At 41.8% G+C, this 20,209-nt stretch overlaps 3 protein-coding genes across 5 annotated transcripts in view; all 3 read left to right on the forward strand.

The window, feature by feature from the left end:
- The first annotated feature begins 551 nt into the window (after positions 1-551).
- On the forward strand, positions 552-11,921 carry ptdss1a (phosphatidylserine synthase 1a). Its single transcript, XM_053611743.1, has 13 exons — positions 552-1,634; positions 2,940-3,031; positions 3,109-3,153; positions 3,415-3,539; positions 3,697-3,855; positions 4,383-4,534; positions 5,207-5,348; positions 6,272-6,384; positions 6,900-6,965; positions 8,289-8,388; positions 8,486-8,554; positions 8,821-8,881; positions 9,465-11,921. Exons 1-13 carry the CDS (start codon positions 1,453-1,455, stop codon positions 9,548-9,550), a joined length of 1,392 nt encoding a protein of 463 aa, XP_053467718.1. The 5' UTR covers positions 552-1,452; the 3' UTR covers positions 9,551-11,921.
- Positions 11,922-12,686: 765 nt separating this feature from the next.
- Positions 12,687-14,355, forward strand: LOC128599794 (E3 ubiquitin-protein ligase NHLRC1-like). Its single transcript, XM_053611744.1, has one exon. The coding sequence runs from the start codon at positions 12,806-12,808 to the stop codon at positions 14,015-14,017; it is 1,212 nt and encodes a 403-aa protein (XP_053467719.1). The 5' UTR covers positions 12,687-12,805; the 3' UTR covers positions 14,018-14,355.
- A 1,325-nt stretch (positions 14,356-15,680) lies between these two features.
- The window catches only part of kif13a (kinesin family member 13A), a 35,705-nt gene continuing 31,176 nt past the window's right edge, over positions 15,681-20,209 (forward strand). For all 3 annotated transcript variants that reach the window (XM_053611223.1, XM_053611225.1, XM_053611224.1), the window contains exons 1-2: positions 15,681-16,356; positions 16,652-16,742. In XM_053611223.1, coding sequence (XP_053467198.1) covers positions 16,302-16,356; positions 16,652-16,742 — 146 coding nt within the window. In that variant the 5' untranslated portion in view covers positions 15,681-16,301. The remainder of the gene's footprint in view (positions 16,357-16,651; positions 16,743-20,209) is intronic.

Here is a 20,209-nt window from a genome sequence, read left to right on the forward strand (position 1 = left end):
TAAACCGTGTTTAAATCCACAGCACCATCACTGAGACTGGATCCACCATGACCCTGGCCAAGCTAAAGCTGTAGATGAACATGACTTAATGGAGTTTTGCATGTTCTCCCAGTGCCCGTGTTCCTCCAGGTTCTCTGGTTTCACCTCTACTGTGTCATCATGCCACAATATCATGTTTTTAAAAAAAATCTTTTTATGAATTAGTTCATGATATACAGTAGTGTCCAAACATTTTAGACAGATGTAAAGTTGTAAAGATGCAATGTCTTAAAATAAACATCCAAGACATGCTCCAATGATGGTGCCTAAGATTTTTTCACAGTACTAGTACAGAATATTGTTAAAAAGCTGTGAGCTATTATATTAAAGACTTTTTACACTTGCAAAAGGTTGTGGGGACAAAATCAGGTATATAAAATGTGATGAGGACAAAGCACAGTTTACGCCTAAACTTTTTAAATTACTAGTGTAGGAAACCAGCGACAGATAAAAAAAATATATAAAAAACTCTCAGGAATATCAACATTTTCTTCAGACGTGTTGCTAATATGACTTAGAAAAAGCTTAAGTTTCAACTAAAATGACGCTTTACATCAGCCACTTAGTGAACGTCCATGGAGGCTCCGCCATTTTGAGAAACATCACCACTGTAATGGAGCTGACAGGAAATGTTTTATTTAAGTTGTGAAGACAATGAAAGTAGGGGCGTTTATTTTATATTAAGTTTAAATTAAATTCCCTCATTAAACATGGTGAACATAACCCAGCTGTGTGTGTGTGTGTGTTTTGCCAATCTGTTAAATTTAAAGGTTTCACAGACCTAGCGTAATGGCTAATTCTGAATAGAAAATTCTCATTTTTATTTAATTTTGCTTTATTTACAAACCTACATTCACCTATTCGTGCTTTCACATTGTGAACTACATTTTTTGTGTTGGTCGGTAAAAATAAAAATGTATTGTCATAAAAAGCAGGGTAATTTTACGTCAGTTTTGACTGCTTGTTCATAATAGCATCATGCTAACCTCTAAGTGAAAAGTTAACGACCACGTCCACTGAGAGAGCGCTCGCGTGCTAGCTGGTGTTCTAGGATTTACTACATAGTGTGCAAGCACGCGAAACACACCCTAGATAGAGCTCGATTTGAGACACAGCCCTGCCTCCTTCTACCATTCACACACACTCACACACCAATGGTAGCAGAGCTGCCATGCCATCTTTTATTCATTCCACGACTGAAGTGTTTCTCACTTTTGTGTTTTTGGAACTGTGATCCATTCATCGTGTTTTAGGTTCACTTTATTTAAGTACACAGGCCATGAGAGTAGCTTCCATCCTATCTAGTGCACTTCCCGTTCAACAGGAAGAGATTTGGACTCGAGCCGGAGATCCGCGTTGGTCATAGAGAGAGTGAGAGAAAGAGAGAGGAGGGGGGTTTCCTTTGCTCGAGTAATGGCGGCGTCCGTGTACAGGTCCCGCACTCTGAGCAAGAACGATGGCCGTTATCGCACACATTTCCGTATGATCAACGAGCAGCAGGTGGAAGACATCACCATCGAGTTCTTCTACAAACCTCACACCATCACCCTGCTGACCTGCACCGTGCTCAGCCTCATGTACTTCGCCTTTACGAGGTGAGTCAGTGTGTAAAGCCTCCAGATAGCAAGGATGCTAAATGAAAATAAAAATGGCCGCTGTAGCGTACAACACCAGCGTCCGTTATTTATGTACGTGTTTGAATTTTTTTTTAAGTGACCGTTTTATATATATATATATATATATATATATATATATATATATATAAAAATATATATTAAACCGCGTGCACGAGTGCTATGCAAGCGCCCGCATGAGATACAGGAAGACCTTTTGCGCATCTGTGACGCAGACTAGCGCGTGCTATAAGATGGTGTACATCCGGGTATTCTGTGCGTTATTGTTACTTCCGTATTATAAATATTCGACGGCTAATAGTAGGGTATAGGCGGCTGCGCGGTCACGTGACTACTTGCCATTCACATTCTCCTGTAAGCGCGGCTTCAGAGAATTACCTCAGGGACCTTTTTTTTTTTTCTATCCCTTTTTTTTTTTTTTTTTGGCTCAGGATTTCCACAATTACTGTGACTCTATGTTAACACTCGAAACTAATTTAGTGACGTGTCGGAAGAAACAAAAAGATTTAAAGCAGCCAAAAATGTGTAAAAAAATAAATAAAATTTAAAAAAAAAAAAAAACAGACAAAAAAATCACTTAATTTGTGAGTAGTACAATGTAAATACACTAATGGCACAATTAGCATAAGCAGCTAGCAAGTCTCAGGTTTTGTATCAAATAAAGATTGAGTGAAAATATATTTTTTTTATTAAGGATTAATTTGCTAACATTCATCTTGTTTGTTACAAGTAATAAAAAAAATCTGGAGGATTATTAGAGTAATTAACCCTTGTTATTAATAATTGTCATATTTTAGCTATACTGAGGTAAAACTATAATGTTTATATGTATAGTTGATGCCACTGTTACCTTCTTCACCATCTTTTCCAGCTGTTATATTGAAAAATGAAATGGCTGCATTGCATTGTGGGATGCGGTATACACTACAGAGTTAGCTGTGACTACCTGCATCATTATATTTTCCATTAACAGTTTTCAACCGAGGAATTTATTCGATGCTCGCAGTATTTAGCAAAGTAGTATCTGTTATATTTGATGCGTTCTACATGTCATACTGACTTTCTAACTAATACATCAGAATTGTACATCACATGTAACAAGTGGCGATAGCTAGCTAGCTAGCTAGCTAGCTAAGCATCCCAAACTGCTATCACATCCCAAACTGTGTACCGCTTAATAATAGCCTGTGGATAAATATAGGATGTACGGTCCTGTATGGTGTTGACAGTAGCTAATTTTGTTTGAATATCTTGTTTTGTTTACAGAGATGATGAGAATCAAGACAGCAATCTGCGTGTAGGACTTCTAGTCATTATCTTCTTTTTCTCAGTTATCAGTGTCCTTGCCTTCCCAAACGGTAAGAACCTTCCACTGTGGAAATATTTAGTTATATCTAAAGTTTGGAAGCATGACCCCTGCTTTCTTCCTGCGCAGGTCCGTTTACAAGACCACACCCAGCAATATGGCGAATAGTGTTTGGTAAGCAGTCTTGCTATATTAGTCCCTCCTGGCTGGCTCGCCATTTAAAAAAAAATGTTTTTTTGCAGGAGTAGTAGGTGTTGAAATGTCACTTGATTAAGTTAGTGTACGTTATCCAGACTGTACTCTTTAAGTTTAGTTCTCAAACATGAGCCTGAGCCATAGAGTTCCTAGATGTAGTTGTATGTATTTATTTTGCGGCATTGTAAAATAACCGCCTTTAATGGACAGACTAAAGCTGGTCTTGTGATTGGCTGACAGGTTTGAGCGTGCTCTACTTCCTGTTCCTGGTTTTCATCATATTCTTGAACTGGGAGCAGGTGAAGGGGCTCATGTACTGGCTGGACCCAAACCTCCGTTACGCCAAGCGGGAGGCTGACATCATGGTATTGTATACGTGTCAGCCGTGTGTATTGATTTATTATAATATTAGACCTTTATTGAGATATCATGATAGCTTTGTGTAATAGATATTTGCTTTTCTGTTGTCTTATTTCTCACTTTTATCCCTCCTGGCTGGCTCACCTTTTTAAAAAATATCAGGAGTATGCCGTGAACTGTCATGTGATCACGTGGGAGCGAATCCTGAGTCATTTCGACATCTTCGCGTTCAGCCATTTCTGGGGTTGGGGCATGAAGGCCCTGCTGATCCGCAGCTACGGTCTCTGCTGGACCATCAGCATCACGTGGGAGCTCACTGAGGTACAGCGCCTCCTAGAGCCCTGAATGACTGTGCTGTAATAAATTGATTCACGTGTTGCGCTCTGCAGAGTGATGCATACAAAATGTTCTTAACGAGTAGGCCATAACAAGTAATAAATCTTCTGTAATGTTTTTCTCTGACCTACATTTCTTACACTGGGTTTTATTGTTCGCGTTTAAGAGGCTTTTCTGAAAATCCTTTGTACTACTTCTGTGAATATGTTTCAGAAGTAAGACTACAGAGCAGCACCGTGTTATTCCACAAGGATTCCATCTCTCTTGGCTTTTATAAAGTTTCATTATTTGATGATGTTCGCTCTTTCTCAAGCTATGGCATGACTATGGCTGTATGCAGCCAGTACCCTGGAAACAGACACCAAATTACCTGATTAAAAACACAGTCTTAACACATTTCTACCTTTGTGTTGTGCTCTTTTGATACAGGTGCGCAGTTTCACCTGTATAAACCAGTAAAATGTGTTAAACAGTACTAAAATACAGGAAATGTGTGTTTCTTTTCTCCGCAGCTCTTCTTCATGCACCTCCTGCCCAACTTTGCGGAGTGCTGGTGGGATCAGGTGATCCTGGACATCCTGCTCTGTAACGGCGGAGGGATCTGGCTCGGCATGACCGTGTGCCGCTTCCTGGAGATGCGCACGTACCACTGGGCCAGCATTAAGTGCGTTCGCACACCACCACATCTGTAAAACGTCGTGTCGAAACACAAATGCTGTGTAAAAAAAAAAAAATTTCCAAGTGCGCTTAAAGTACAAATTATAACATTGTTTCTTTTTCCTCAGCGATTAGCGATTATGTGAATGGATGATGGCTAATAGTAACCCAAAATGACATGAGACACTAAGTTTTAGCACTACGGTCGTTCAGATGTGACATTTGAGTTGCAAAGTGTCTCACTGCCTTTACAGAGGTTAGGATCAGCGAGACAGTTTGCATGTCTGGTTATGTGACCTTTCAGTGGAACCTTCATGTCGATAGTACAGATCCAGGACACTTTACATTAACATCACAGATGAGACGTCACAGGGACAGTGTTCATTAGACGTCATTAGGCAATGATCCACACCAATAGGAGTGGCTGAGAAGGGTCCACTGTCATTATACAGTACGGGAGCGGCCTCTAGAGGCCAAATAAAAACTATCACTCACAGATTTTATTGTGTTATTTGAAGAGTTTTTTGTATACGAGTTTTATTTTTTTATATATATATATATATAATATATATATATATATATATATATATCTATATATATATATATATCTATCTGGTAATGACAATTAAAAACCTGCTTGATTTGAATTTAATTATGGGTGTGTGTGTGTGTTGTGTAGGGACATCCACACCACCACGGGGAAGATCAAGCGCGCTGTGCTGCAGTTCACCCCGGCCAGTTGGATCTACGTAAGCTGGTTCGACCCCAAATCCTCCTTCCAGAGAGTAACTGGAGTTTACTTGTTCATGATCATCTGGCAGGTGAGACTCAAGTGTGTTACCTTCCTACAAGCCCACACACACTGTGAACGCTTAAAGGGGCAAGGAGTATTTTGGGGACAGTGATGGCTGTCTCACTCTTATGGTCTCGTGAAACAGCTGTCCTGTCTCACTCTCACGGTCTCTTTGCTCATTCTCTCTGGGATTCTTTAGTAGTAATTACACAGCTTCGATGGGAGAGAGGGAGCAGCAGAGAGAGAGTGTGTGTGTGTGTGTTCTCTCCTGAGAGGCTGATTAGATTAGATGGTAATGAAGCCCCCAGACACACTTGTTAATGTAAATGAGCGCCTGTAGAGCTTCACCTCCGCGTCCTCTCGCCCTCAGCAGCTCCTTCAGCACATGCAAACGAATCCGAACAGAGAATTTACACGGATCAGAACACAGGCTGAATTTAAATGTAATAGTAAATATGTGAAACAGCCACGCCTTCTGATACTGTAGAAGGTTAGTCATTTCTCCTAACGGAGAAAATGTGATGTGTTTTATTATTATTATATGTTGGGTAGATGGATAGATTATATGGATAGATGTTCATAGATGGATGGTTAGATGTGGATGGATGGGTGAACAAATACAAAGATATTCAGATGAATGGATGGATAGATAAATGGAGGGATGGATAGACAAGTACAGAGGTGTATGGGCAGACGGTCAGGTAGCTGGACAGAGATGGATGGATAGTTAGATGGATGGATGGATAGTTAGATGGGTGACAGATGGATTGAGAGGTTGATTAGAGGGATGGTCAGATAAGTAGCCATACGAATAGATGAATGGAATGATGGATAGTGGATGAACAGACAGATGGATATATAATTAGGTGTGTGTGTGTATGGTCTGTACACTGTGTGTGTGTGCGTGTGTGATTTCACAGTCAGTGTTTCTCTCCTCTGTGTCGTTGTCAGTTGACGGAGCTGAACACCTTCTTCCTGAAGCACATCTTTGTTTTCCCAGCATGCCACGTTCTGAGCTGGGGTCGCATCCTCTTCATCGGCGTCATCACCGCCCCCACTGTGAGGTGAGCTCCGGCTTTACTACATACACACTACTACTACTACACCCACTACTACATACACACTACTACTACTACTACTACATCCACTACTACATACACACACCACTACTACACACCCTCCACTGGGGTTTGTTTGTTTTTCCCCAGTTACATTACTCTATGCTTAAGAAAACGAGATTAGAAAAACTATTTCTAATTTCAGTCAACTTTGTTTTTATAATAAATGACTTTTAATGAATTTTGAAAAGGTATATTTACACACTTATGATTTGTTGTTATTTCTTCTGTTTTTATTTACTCTCATTCTTGTTTTTCTGTTGTTTCTCTATTATTTAGAGTATTATTATTGCAGCGAATATTATTTCCCTGCTTGACTCTTATTTTCTTTTACTGCCTTTTTAATTTCCTTGTGAAATTAGTCTTCCTGTTGTTGTTTACCTGTACATGCCTCATTCAATAACATTGGCAGAATATACATTTCAAAAATAGTTAATTCCGTCTCTCTTTGTGTTTCCTAGGCAGTACTACGCCTATCTCACAGATACGCAGTGTAAACGAGTCGGAACGCAGTGCTGGGTGTTTGGGTACGTTGAACACACACTCACACACTTTACATCTCTTTATCAGTTACATCAAGCTGAAATACTTGTTCCTATGTCGTTCACCTTTTCATGTTTTCCTTCCCTCTGGCCCTCGACTGATAGTAAACGGATAAGAAACATGGTGTCGTGTGTTTGTGAGGGTGCTCGTGTGTGTGTGTGTGTGTGTGTGTGTGTGTGTGTGTGTGTGTTTGAGAGTGTACAATTACCAGTTAACACTGTGGCTTGTGGTTGGGTAGGATGCAGAATTTAGCTCTTAGCTGTAGTAGTTGTTAACTGATGGAGGTCGCACACTGCTTCTGTAGCCTCAGTGGTTTAGAGCTCATGGAAACAGCAGGTGAAACACGGGCCTGGATGTTTCTGATTGCTTCAGGCTTATGCACGGTTAGACATTTTTTTCATTCGTCATTTGAACTGACAAATTCTTGGTGGTGGTTTAGTAGAATTTAGGCTGCCTAAAGACAAAGAGCGCTGATGCTTTGCTTGCTGCGAGGTTGAGTTATAAAGTATTAGAAACTATTTCGAAACTTTTTAAACGAATGAAGGGTTACGTTATTTTGTTTAAAAAAAAAAACAAACAAACATGTAAAACCATCCTCGGCACTGAGGGTGCAAACCTGGTTTCCCTGTCTCACTGCTGACGTGTTTGCCCTGCAGCTTTTTACTGAACCACCAAGTGAACCGGCCCACAAGAGCCATTTTACCCACTGACTCACTCACTGAATCACTTATTGACTGACTCCCTGAAAGACTCGCTCACCAACTGACTGACATATTGAATGACACTCAGACTGACTCTCTGACTGAATGATTAACTGACAGGCTGACTCAATGACCAACTGACTCACTCACCCACTGACTCTCTGACCAACTGACCGACTGAACGACTAACTGACAGGCTGACACTCTGAGACATTGGCGGACCGATTGACTAAATGAATTACTGACCCACTGAGTGACTGGCTGACTCTTTCACTGACTGACTGACTCACCCACTGACTCATTGACCAAATGACTCACTCCTTCATTTACTCACTGAGTGACCTATTAACTAATTCCTGGAATGACCGGCTGCTCTCTCACTCATCGTCTGACTGATTCACTTATTGTCTAAATGACTCACTGACTCACCTGTTGACTGACTTCCTGATTCATTGACCGAGTAAGATGAAATGATAATGGTAAATGAAATAGACTATTGGCTCGCATCTAGCCAGAAACGCATAGTCCCAGTTCCTTGATACATTTAATTTTTTTTATTAATTGATTTCTTATTTTTATTAATTGGTTTGTTTGTCCTTCCTTCAGAGCCATTGCTTTCCTCGAGGCTTTAGCGTGTGTTAAATTCGGACAGGACTTGTTCTCCAAGACTCAGATCCTCTATGTCATTCTGTGGCTCCTGTGTGTGGTGAGAGAAAAATCTATTTTTCCGTCTCTTCAGAGCGATTAATATTTGATCTTCACACACAATGCACACAAACTCAGAGACGCTTCCATGTGTGCAGGCCTTCATCACATTCCTCTGCCTGTACGGGATGGTGTGGTATGCCGAGACTTACGGGCCCAGAGAGAAGGTCAGTCCAGTTCGACAGGAACTCACCGCATCACTTCCTGTTTGGAAATCAGTGTAGCGTTCATGTGGTCCACTACTATATATTATTTAAGATAAAGTCTTTTCAGAGGAATCAGAATGTTGCTACTTGGGATATTTTTATGATTTTTGTCTGGGGAATTGTGAAGCCCCAGTACACACACACGCACACTCACACAAACAGGCATGCTGTAGCTTTTTAGGACTGCTGTGTGTCATGTTAATGTTTTACGCTGGCTTTTCTCGTAGAGTTTGTCAGAGTGTGAAGACAGCGTTTACACCGAGACCGGAGACGACGTGTGTGTGAAAGGTGAGCGAGAGAAATTCCCAAGGCAGAGTGTGTAAAAGCATCCTGTTAATTCTATTCAAAATGTTTATAATACCCTCAGTGGGGATCTCAAAGTCTATTATGACCAGTTGACTCAGTGAATCAATTGGTCATTGATTCATTGAAATGAAGTGAGTCATTGAATGATTCACGCACTGATTGACTTACTCTTTCATTGACACTCAGACTGATCAACTCAGAGTGATGCACTCCTCTACAGACTGATTCACTCACTGAGTCACTGACACTCACTGACTAACTCATGACTCGCTCACTTACTGCTTGATTCACTCACTCAGTCATTAACATATTCACAAACTGACTGAAATTACTCGTTCATGGATTCATAGACTGACTGGATTGCTGAGTGACACACTGACTGACTGATTCAGTTACTGATTGACTCACTAATTTACTCATTGAATGACTGAAATTACTCATTCACTGTCTCACAGATTAACTCACCGAGTGACTGATAAATATTCACGATATCTGTGGTTTGACGATGCAGAAATAAGTGCTTTTCCATAAAGGGGATCGAATTTGCTCTTAATCTGACGATTAGGGTCGGACTCGGAGGCGCCTCCCACCACCAGGAGGAGAGGGAAAGGTTCCGGAAACGACAAAACCATCAACGGAGTGGAGAAATAATGACCCTCTCCACACACTCGCTCCTGCAGGAACCGAGGAGGCATGAAGAGAAGGATGATGGGACAGAAAGTCAACCTTTTGCACAAACGGCGCTCCAGAGGTTGGAGGGAACGCGCGTATCAGGACGACACGGCCGTGTCTTTGGTCCTGGGTTTGGCCAGTGTTGAGCTACCAGGTGGCGCTACAGACATGACAGGGTGAAAATCCGCACTGTTCATGTTCACTGGAGAAATTCTTCGATATTTTTTTCCCATTGCAGTATTGTCTCTGTGTCTCCTGTGTCGAAGATAACAACAGACACACGTAGGTGTAGGCGTAGGCGTGGTGCGGTGTGTGCCGATATTTTTACATTTCCATACGATCACCATTTTAAAAATGTATCACGGTTTACGATAACATCACAAATATTTGCTAACAAACAAGCCACAGATGGCTGTTTAACCCCAAAACTTTACCACCATAATCCATATTCACGTCCAGCATTCCAGAACAGTCCTTAAGTATTAGGAGGCGGGGCTTAGAGGAAAGGGTGGGGCTATACCGAATTACCACGTCGGTAAACATGGTTTGGCTCATGTTTATGCTGTAGATGACAGGATGTCGCGGTGTGTCCCGAACCATAAACGACTTTTGTCTACGCTTTTAACCTTCTTCATTAAAAAAAGAGAGAAATTTTCTGTTCTGGTCATAACACTTTTGAATATCACGGTTTGATAATATAGTACGATCGTATGATTATCGGCACACGCCTAGAGTAGAGCACACGGTTCAAGCACTTTGTTTTAGCATCGACTGATCAGACCGTTTCAGCTCTGCTTTTATGTTTGATGATGATGATGATCGCTGCTAACTCGTATCCATTACCTCCAGACCACTGAAGCCAGTATCCACATTTCTGTTCATTCTTGAAGCCTCTAACACACATGTGCCTGCATGAGTGTGTGTGTGTGTGTGTGTGTGTGTTTCATATCTGACATATATAATATAATATATTGGACACATAGCCTAATAATATTCCATTTTTATAGATATATATATATATATATATAGTTGATGTTAATGAAGCATTGATGTGTATGATCGTCAGAGTGTTTAATAGATCATTCCTATTTTTATTTGTATTTTTATTTCTTTCACCCGACGACAATCTTTAAATTATCGCCACCACCCTGCGTGCTCCGTTCAGATTTACGGACGGCCATCTGAATTTTTGGGGGGGGGGGGGGGGTTTAGAACAAATTTCTATTGATGATAATTCATAATATTGTAAATTGTGACGTAGTTATGATATGAACGTTTAATATTAAAATTTTCGCGCACACACACACTTTCCACGTTACATTTTCAATGTTTTTAAGAACATGCCTAATTTGTCCAAGGTTGTTTAGGAATATGCTGATGCTGTTGTTATTATTATCAAATTTAGAATGGTTCACAATATTATCAGAGGACTCCGCCTTAATCGAGTGTAACACACCTGATCTTGCCTTCAGATTTCGCCTATTTAATAGAATGTTACTGTATTTTTAAACTTTTTGATGGAGTGAAGGGCTCGAAGTGAATCATATTATTTGATTCAGCTCACTGGTTTTTTAAATATTAAAAAAAAAAAAAAAAACATTTGGAGGCCAGTCAAAGTTTAGGATATTTACTCTAGTGCCGGTCGTTCTTTTGAGTAACTACGGCTGAAATCGTTTAATGGAATCGTACTCTGCTTACTAACGAACGAAATAACATCACTCGACAAGGCGAGTCGATTCGGAGAGCCGATTCGTTCGTACAAAACGACACGTCACTACGACTTCGACTTAAATTATATTTGATCAGCTGATCCACAGAACGGGCTCGTGCGTCGTCATCGTTAGCGTTTAATTGAATTATCAGCCGTATAGGACTTTAACACGCCCCTGAAATCAAACTGACGTTAATGACTCGGGTGCAGACTGTAAACACCGCTCGGTCCCTGGGTTCACGGACGATGACTTACCAACGATACCTGCTAAATATTTATTTCAGTTAGTTCCTTCTTGAATTTAGCCAGTAGGTGTACAGAGTTTTTTTTCTTCTAATTCTTTTTACGCTCATTAAATTTTATTTGAGTTTGAGAATGCACTTTTTTGACACCTCGTTCACCATCTTCGCCAAGCCACGCGGAGCAATCCCACTCTGACGGAGCAGAAAGCAGGCGGAGAAAAGCTCTACACATTTCGTAAACACAAGCTGCCTGCACATTTCAATATTCCTGATAACTTCCTAATGTCTTTTAAATGTTTGTACGGGATTTCCACGCCGCTACGTGTGTAATTGTGTAATGACGTAGATCTGTGTGATTATTTGGAGAGTTTCCGATTAAAAACAAACTTCTACCTGTGATGTGTGTCGGTGTCTAGACTCGTATTTGAATGTGAATTATTTGCCAAAAATAAAAATCTGATTGATGGATTTTTTTAAAAAGCCGTAATCATTTATGCGGGGAAAAAATCACACGTGAAACCAAATGAACCGTGTGGAAGAATATCCTGGAGGAGATGAAGTGTGGGAGAAAATCACATGGAATTCAACCAGGAGTCCAATTTTTAAATCACAAGTCAGAATAAATAATTTTTGTGTGTATGAAAATGAGTCAAGTTTAAAAATTGTGGACATATGCATGTGTAAAATAATAATAATAATAATAATCACGTGAAAATACATGAATTGTGTTAGAAAATTGTGGAAAAATTACATGGAAATAAATTAAGTATGTGTAAAAAAAAAAAATGATGTAAAAGAATCGTTTGAAAATAAACTTCATTTGTAGAAAAATCACGAACAGTCAATTCATTTTCAAGAATCTTATTAGAAAATAAATGAATAATAAATGACTTTTTTTTAAGCAATGAAGCGAGGGATAATTCCTGCACCGCTATCAGCAGGTAGTCGAACGGCATTGTGGGTAATGTAGGACGCCGTCAACCAAAGAGAAAATAGATGGACGTGTCAACGTTAAAAACATTAATCAAATAAATCCTCATCGTTGTTGTTGTTCGTGTGTTCATTGTAAATATTCATATGTAGGTCGTTATTGTTATTACACCCTTCACCACTAGAGGGCAGCAAACACACATCGTTCTGCCTGAGTCACGTGACCCAGCGGCCTGTTGGAAAACATGGAACGTCTGTAAATCTCTTCTTGCTCTTTCTGTCTCTGTCTCTCTCTTTCTGTCTGTCTCTGGCCTGTACAGGAAGTGAAAGACCTCCGAGGAGACGTGCAGGATGTCTGAGGCCTTCACGCCTCGCACCAGAGGAGCTGAGGAGATCCTGGATGAGATCTACTCCGATCTGCTCGAGTGTAAAGTGTGTTTTGAGACGTTTTCGTCCGAACCCAGAGCTCGAAGACCACGCAACCTGCCCTGCGGTCACGTGATCTGTCTGGGTTGCGTCTGTGCCCTGTCTCACGCCGTGTCACGCCGTCTCGAGTGCCCTTTCTGCAGGAAGCAATGCGATCAAGGTGGCACCTACGAATGCCAGGTCCTCGTCGACCTTCAGGATATGATCTGTTCGTATTTCCCCCCAAAAAAGCCCCGGGATCGGGAGGGAGATCTGGGGTCAGGGGTCATGCGGCTACATGGCATCTTCGGAGGATGGGGTCCGCTCATCAACCCAACCGGTGTGGCTGTGTCCAGAACGTCACAGGATGTCCTGGTGGTACATGGAGGGCACGAGAGAGTGAGCGTGTTCGGTTGTCGTGGTCAGTTCTTGCGTAGTTTCGGGCGCTACGGTCACGACAGCTTTCATATCTGCCATCCGTTAGATGTTACTGTTACTCCCGGCGGCCATATTGTCGTGACGGATGCAGGAGATCGTTCGGTCAAGGTGTTCTCATCGACAGGAAGTCCTGTGGCCACCGTCTCAGACCTGTTTCAGCTGCCTTGGGGTGTTGACGTGGACCTCTCGGGGAACATCCTAGTGACGGACGCAGAAGCCGGGACACTTTGGCAGGTCGTCATGGACTTCGAACGTGGCGTGGTTTTGGTAAAGAAGCTGATGCTGGAAGATCTAAAGACTCCACGAGCTGTCGCTTGCTGTAGAGCGTCTGGACGCGTCGCAGTGGTGGAACATCTCCAGACTGGGGAACGTCCCAAGGAAGACGCCACGTTGACGCGGTTGAAGGTGTTCAGCAGCGATTTCGTCCTCCTCAGGCAGCTGGACGGTTTCACTCCGCACCTGCCGGGGCTGAGCGTCTCGTCCATAACCTTTAACAGAAACGGCGAGTTAATCGTAGCTGATGTGCAGCAGGGAACCGTGTGGAGTCTGGGAGACGTCCACAAAGCACCAGAGTTAATTCCACTCGTTAGAGAAGGACTGGTGCGTCCGGCGGGATTAGTGGCGACCGACGAGGACACGCTGATCGTCCTGGATGCCGGAGATCACACCGTCAAGACGTACACGACCGACCCCGAGGACTTATACGGCGATAAAACGTGAAAAATCGTGACCGTGATGTCAGAATGTTGTATGTACATTAGATCGCTGGTCATGTCAGATCAAATTCAGCATCGGAAAATCCCCAGAATAATTACAGTGTCCATTTGTAATCTTGTTACAAATTTTTCAAAGATTTGTCGTTTGTGTTGCGTTATTATTTATTTATTACACACACATCACTGACTATTTAACACACTCACACTCACAGGCTCCTATGGACACGTGTCGCCCGAACTAACCAGCGAAAATGCAAATCATCCACACAGTCCAGTGCAAAAGTTTACATACCCTCAGTACAATTAAACGATCTTTCTAAGTGTGATTAAAAAAACCAGCTCCTATTGACTCAGAGTAAATCTTTTGCACTCAGTCTCTCTCAATCGATCACATTTCATTCATTACAATTTTTGGATCTTTATATTCAAAGATGAAGAAAATATAAATACCTAAATTAGCATAAGGAGGCAAAAGTACACAATTATAGAATTCAATTCAATTATATACATAAGATAAAATAAAATTATTTAAATGAAGCTGTAAATATCAAAACAGAGGAAGTATTTTGAAGTAAAATGTCAAAATTTACAAAGATACGTTTTCAAATGTTTTATTTTGAGGAAATAAATAAATAAACAAGGGGTATAAAATAGATATTAACTCATTACAGGGAATAATAATAATAAGAAGAAGAATAATGCAGTTATTAAGTCACACACATCTGATGAAAGCCACGATTCCTGGAAAAGTGTATGATGATGTTAAAAACATTGCGATATCGATGTCTCGGTGTCGTATCGACTCGGCGCAGAAAAAAAATAAAAGTCTCCCCTTACTGCTTATTTACTGATAAAAGCAGATTTTAAAACAACTCACTTTATACCACGTGTGCTGCATGAAATAATAAAATAACACAAGACATATCCCTGCTGGAAAAACCCCCAAAACAACAGAAACCCTCATATAATTTGCAGTGGTTTTAATGGTTATAATGGGAATTGTATTGGTTTTAATGGAAACTCTAACGGTCCCTGTGCGTCTCTACTGTCGCCTTCTATTGGTGGCATGTTATGTCTAGAGTTAACAGTAATGGTTTTAATGGTTAGCTGATGCTTTGTAATGGTATTTATGGTATTTATTGTAGTGGAAACCATTAGAATTTCTGTGATGGTTACTATTGTTTTGTTTTGGTGTTTTTTTTCCAGGAGGTACAAAACATGAAACAATAAAAAAATAACACTTAAAATATTATTAACACCTGGAGACTTGAATTAATAATTTAATTTCACAATAAACACAGAAATTATTGAACATTCACAATGTTTACATGTGTCCAGTGTGAGAGAATTATTTTATTATTTAATAATAAGAAGAAAAATACTGAATTGATTAATATTATTATCATTAATGGTGTGTACTAATTATTATTATTATTAATTTATTCATTTAATTTGGTTGTTGTTGTTGTTATTATTATTATTATTGTATTGTTTTGAGTAGCTAAATCTGCTTAAGAGTTAAACTTCCCGCTGAATCGCCCTAAAGCCTGGCCAAGTTCCAAATCCCTCCCTCCTCCCTGTATAAGTGCACTGTTATAAGACATGAAGTAATGATTTAAACACGCTACGCAGTGCACTTCGCGTCCAGTGCGCCGCCGTTTGGAATACAGCCCCAGTTTTCTCCCACTGATTTTTTTCCTCCTCTGGTCAGGACGTCGTGTGTGTCTGCGCTTATTTGAAGGCTGTTTCTTTCTAGTTTATGTCGCGTTTTTGTGTAATAACAAGTTAATAACATAGTTTACAAGTCAGGAGCCAGTGGAGAGATTCCTCTCCCACTCACGAACTGCTTCCGAGCGGAAGATGGCGGTCGGGATGCTGACCCAGGCTGGATTCCGAGGCCGAATCCCAAACGGCTCGGTATCGGACGCTTGAGTGTGCTACGTAGCGCGCGGAATGTATTTGTGTCACACCCTATCTAGGGGCACTCCAGAGGGCGTCAGGGAGGCGTTGAGGACGCAGCCCGACAGCGGGGTCTTCCTAGCCCTGGATAGCTAGGTTGAGGAAAAAGCTGGGCAATTATGTTGGAGTTTTGATGAGTTGTTCCTCGGGAAGGACAGGGATGGTTTTAAAGGGGGTTTTTAACACCTTTTTGTTGTCTTCAGACATTGTTTTTGTGCTCCTGGAGACTCCGAGGAGACTTTTCTTTGCGTTATTCTTCAGATTCACATTACATTACGGCTAGCTCTCCCATAGGTCACTGAGACACACAGACAGAAAAGTGGATTAAAATGTCGGATACGAAGGTAAAAGTCGCTGTCCGAGTCCGGCCCATGAACCGCAGGGGTGAGTCGGGGATCAAATCTGAATTTTCAACCCTTTTTACACCTCCTAGATGGAATTAAATGCTTTGAATGTGCTCCTCGGCGCGACTTTAATGCTGCATCATATTGACTCATGGCGCAGGGAAGAGCAGTGCAGTAACTTGTTAGTTCTTGTGTTTTCTGGTGTCACTTTAAGGCGTTTGTAAACCTTTGCAACAGCTTTTCAGTGGAATGTAAAGTCAAATATCTCCTCCTGAGCAAAGTTGGAGAACTTTTTTTACTCCCCCACCTAACGCTGGAGTGTATTGTGCTTGCAGAGATTGAGCTGAGCACCAAGTGTGTGGTGGAAATGGAGGAGAACCAGACCATCCTGCTCCCTCCACCTTCCAACACCAAGGGAGAAAACAGGTACAAAATCAGCTTCACAGGGTCAAATCATCACTTTTTACCCATCACCTAAAGTTCTAACACACTCCCACACTCCTGGGAAGTTTATATAAATATATATATAAATATATATATAGATGCAACCTAACAGGAACACTTTATTTTCAATAAGATCATCAGTACAGTGAAGACTTTATTATTATTATTATTATTATTATTATTATAATTTTTTAACGAATGTGCATCATTAACAGTAATAAATTGCACGACCGTCACGTTTTCTCTCTTTTGAAGTGTGTACAATACGCCCTGACGTGAAATACTCCCCTAATGAAATCAGAATGGACGTTTCGTGGTTTTCGGCGCGAATACGTCGGCCCGAAGGTTCTGTATACGCTCGTGCGCTTCAGAACGGCGACAGAATTCACGTTTAAAAGATGTATATATATATAGATGTGCGTTCGAAATGTACGGTCTGTCTCTACCACCGATACGGATCGGCAGGTTTCGATGACATCGTTCTGCACTTCAGCGTCTCGTCAGGTTTTTCCGTCCAATCACGTGCCGTGTAGAATCGGAAGTGTCCCGCCCCCGACCTTGCCGAAGTCGTGGGTTAAGGAGGAAATTTGGCTTGGATTTATTCGCTTGGACGAAGGAGGTATTTGGGACAGGTATTTTTCCGTGGTATGGACTGTTAGGCCGGGCTGCGAGGAAAGCTAAACGCTATCGGGTATTTTAAAAGAAGGAGGAGCCGCTCGATATGTCCCGCCCTGACTTCCTGTTTCGGTGGAAATTACGCAAACGCGTTGAATAACGCGCCACGTTTCGGGGGGACTTATCGATGAAACTTTATCGGTGTAAATAATTCAGATTTTATATGTAACATGATTCTGATTTTTTTTTTAAAAGAACAGAAATTTAGTTTAAAAATTTTGAAATTATGTTTAAAATAAAAATACGAGGCTCAAGCCTTATTCGGACGGGATCAGGTTCACGTGGAGAAAGGAAAAGCATCTGGGATTTTTAGTCCCGTCCGAATGCGCTGTCCGATCAGAGAAAACGCGTGAAGCGACCAGGTGCATCACAGAAACGGAAATAACAGATGGGATTCATTTATTAAAAATAAATACAATTGGAAACGTTATAGAAGGAACAGCGTCACGTCGCCGTCTCAGATCGCTCGCGTGTCCTGACGGATCTCGGGTTCGGTCAGGTGATGAAGGTAATCACGTGACTCGGGAACGTGGTGTGAACTTGTGACCTTTTTTGCGTCTTGTAGCTAAATTGTACGCGTAGTAAAGCATTAAAGATCGTAATGGTTTTGAGTTAAAAAACGGAGGGAATTTCAGGTAAACACTGCAGTAATTATTTACAGTACAGTATGAGTGTAATTACGCGGTGCCGATGCACATCATGCTGCATTTTTGCTTCTGTCCGAGTCTGAATTATTAGCAGTGTGCTAAATTTGAGCTGGGCTGCGTGCCTGGTTTTGGCTGTGCGTGTGTGCGTGTGTGTGTGTGTGTGTGTGTGTGTGTGTGTGTCATAGGGAGGAACTGCACCACACTGAAAAACCTGAAATAGGCCCAAACTTACACCCTGTTTTTATCGTCCATCTCGGATCAGATTGAGGCGTGGGGGTTTTTCTCGGTGTCGGTCGAGGAGTCACGGTCGGTTGTCATGGTGATTTAGATTCTCTACTGACTGTGTTATTAACTGGTATAAATGTGGGCGGAGCATGACCGGCTGTGCCGCAGGTAATAAACCTGCATTCTAGTTCCTTATTAAACTCCAAAAGAGCACTCTTCGGTGCATGTTGAGTTTGGTGTAAACCTCAGCGCGACTCATCACCCTCGCTGTCACACATTCCGAGGCTAATCGTCAGGCGCGGATGTGGACAGGTAGGCAATCGGAGCAAAAAAATAATAATAAAAAAAAACGACCCGTGCGTAATCGTTGATCTGTAAGGAGATGTCGTGTTAACAATTATGGAAGGAGTCTCCAGTGTCGGAGGTAACGCTGTAAAGTTTTCCGGCATCTTCACGACAGGCGAAGGAACGACTGGTTACGTGAACGTTCCGCAAGATTAAACGTAGCTATAAACGGATAAAACGTACACCTTCTCGTTGAGAAGCAGTAGCTGCGAAAGGATTAAATCACTTCAAGCTGTGCTGTTATAGTGAGAGAATACACTTCAGGGTGGGAACAGTGACTCACTCCGCATCATCACGCCACCCCGTCGAGGATTAGTTTCCTGTAATCGCACCGCGCGCGCCGTGTTACTGCTTACTGATGGAGGAACCCATCCCCTCATCACGCTGTTTCACACCACACTGTCTGATACGACGAGAAAGACTTCAATCACTGCAGGAAATCCCGCCTCTGTACTTCATGATTCACTCAAAGGGAAATTACACGCTTGTTAAACTACTGGCATGTTCACACCAACACACACACACACACACACACACACTGACCCTCTGAAGATCCCTCGCTCCTTTGGGAAAGAGAAAGCTGATGGTGTGTAATAGCGTCATCTGGAAATGAGCGCTAGATTATGGCTAACTGGATGGCAGTCAGGCGTGAAGCACTCTCACACACACACACACACACACACACACACACACACACAATAACCCACATTTAGAGCCGTGACCCGAGGTGGAGCAGCTCGAGCAGCTTTTATCTTTCCACACACTCGAGTCCGACTCGCTTCCCAGCGCCGGTAAACATCTGAATCAGTGCTTCCATTGACTTTACTTTTTAAACACCACTGCACCGTTTCTCGCCTTTAAAGTGCACCTATTATAGTTTTTCAGATATTACCGTTCATGTAGCGTGTTATAGAGCTGTTTGTGAACGTAAAAACGTTTAAAAACAAAAGTTTCAAAAATGAGAGAGTTAGCGACTCCTGAAAGAAGGAACCGATTCTGAACAGCTGAATCGAGTCGTTAGTGATTCCAGACTCACTTCCCGTACTAACCTACGTAGGTCCGTAACAAAAAGCCCCCGCCTCTCGTCTGAAACTCGTTACGGTAGTGGGCGTTTCCTTTCTGAAACAGCTGTAGACCAATCACAACAGACTGACCAATCAGAGCAGAGTATGCTCTCCGAAAGGAGGAGTTTAGAACGAATCCTTTAGGACGGACCGTTTAACGAGTCGTTTGTGACACTGCGGAGAAAAAAGGTAACGCCGCGGTTTAAATGACGAGCACGTTAAAGTGTTTTTTGACCTCGGATGCGTGTAAATCTATCGTGTGAGACCTGTGAAACTAAATTAGGCACGTTTCAAATCCACAGTAGGTGCGCTTTAAATCACAGCGATGTCTGAATGATCAGGTGTACGGTACACATCGCCATATTCAGCACTGCACATCACCCAAACGCAGACTTTTTTTGCGGACAATTGAGAATATCTCAGTTCAGATGTTGCAGAAAGGACGCTTTGGTGTCACGTACGTGCTTTTAGTCCCGCTGTAGTAATTTCACTC

This window comes from Ictalurus furcatus, chromosome 23, assembly GCF_023375685.1.
Source record: "Ictalurus furcatus strain D&B chromosome 23, Billie_1.0, whole genome shotgun sequence".
Taxonomy (NCBI): Eukaryota; Metazoa; Chordata; class Actinopteri; order Siluriformes; family Ictaluridae; genus Ictalurus; species Ictalurus furcatus.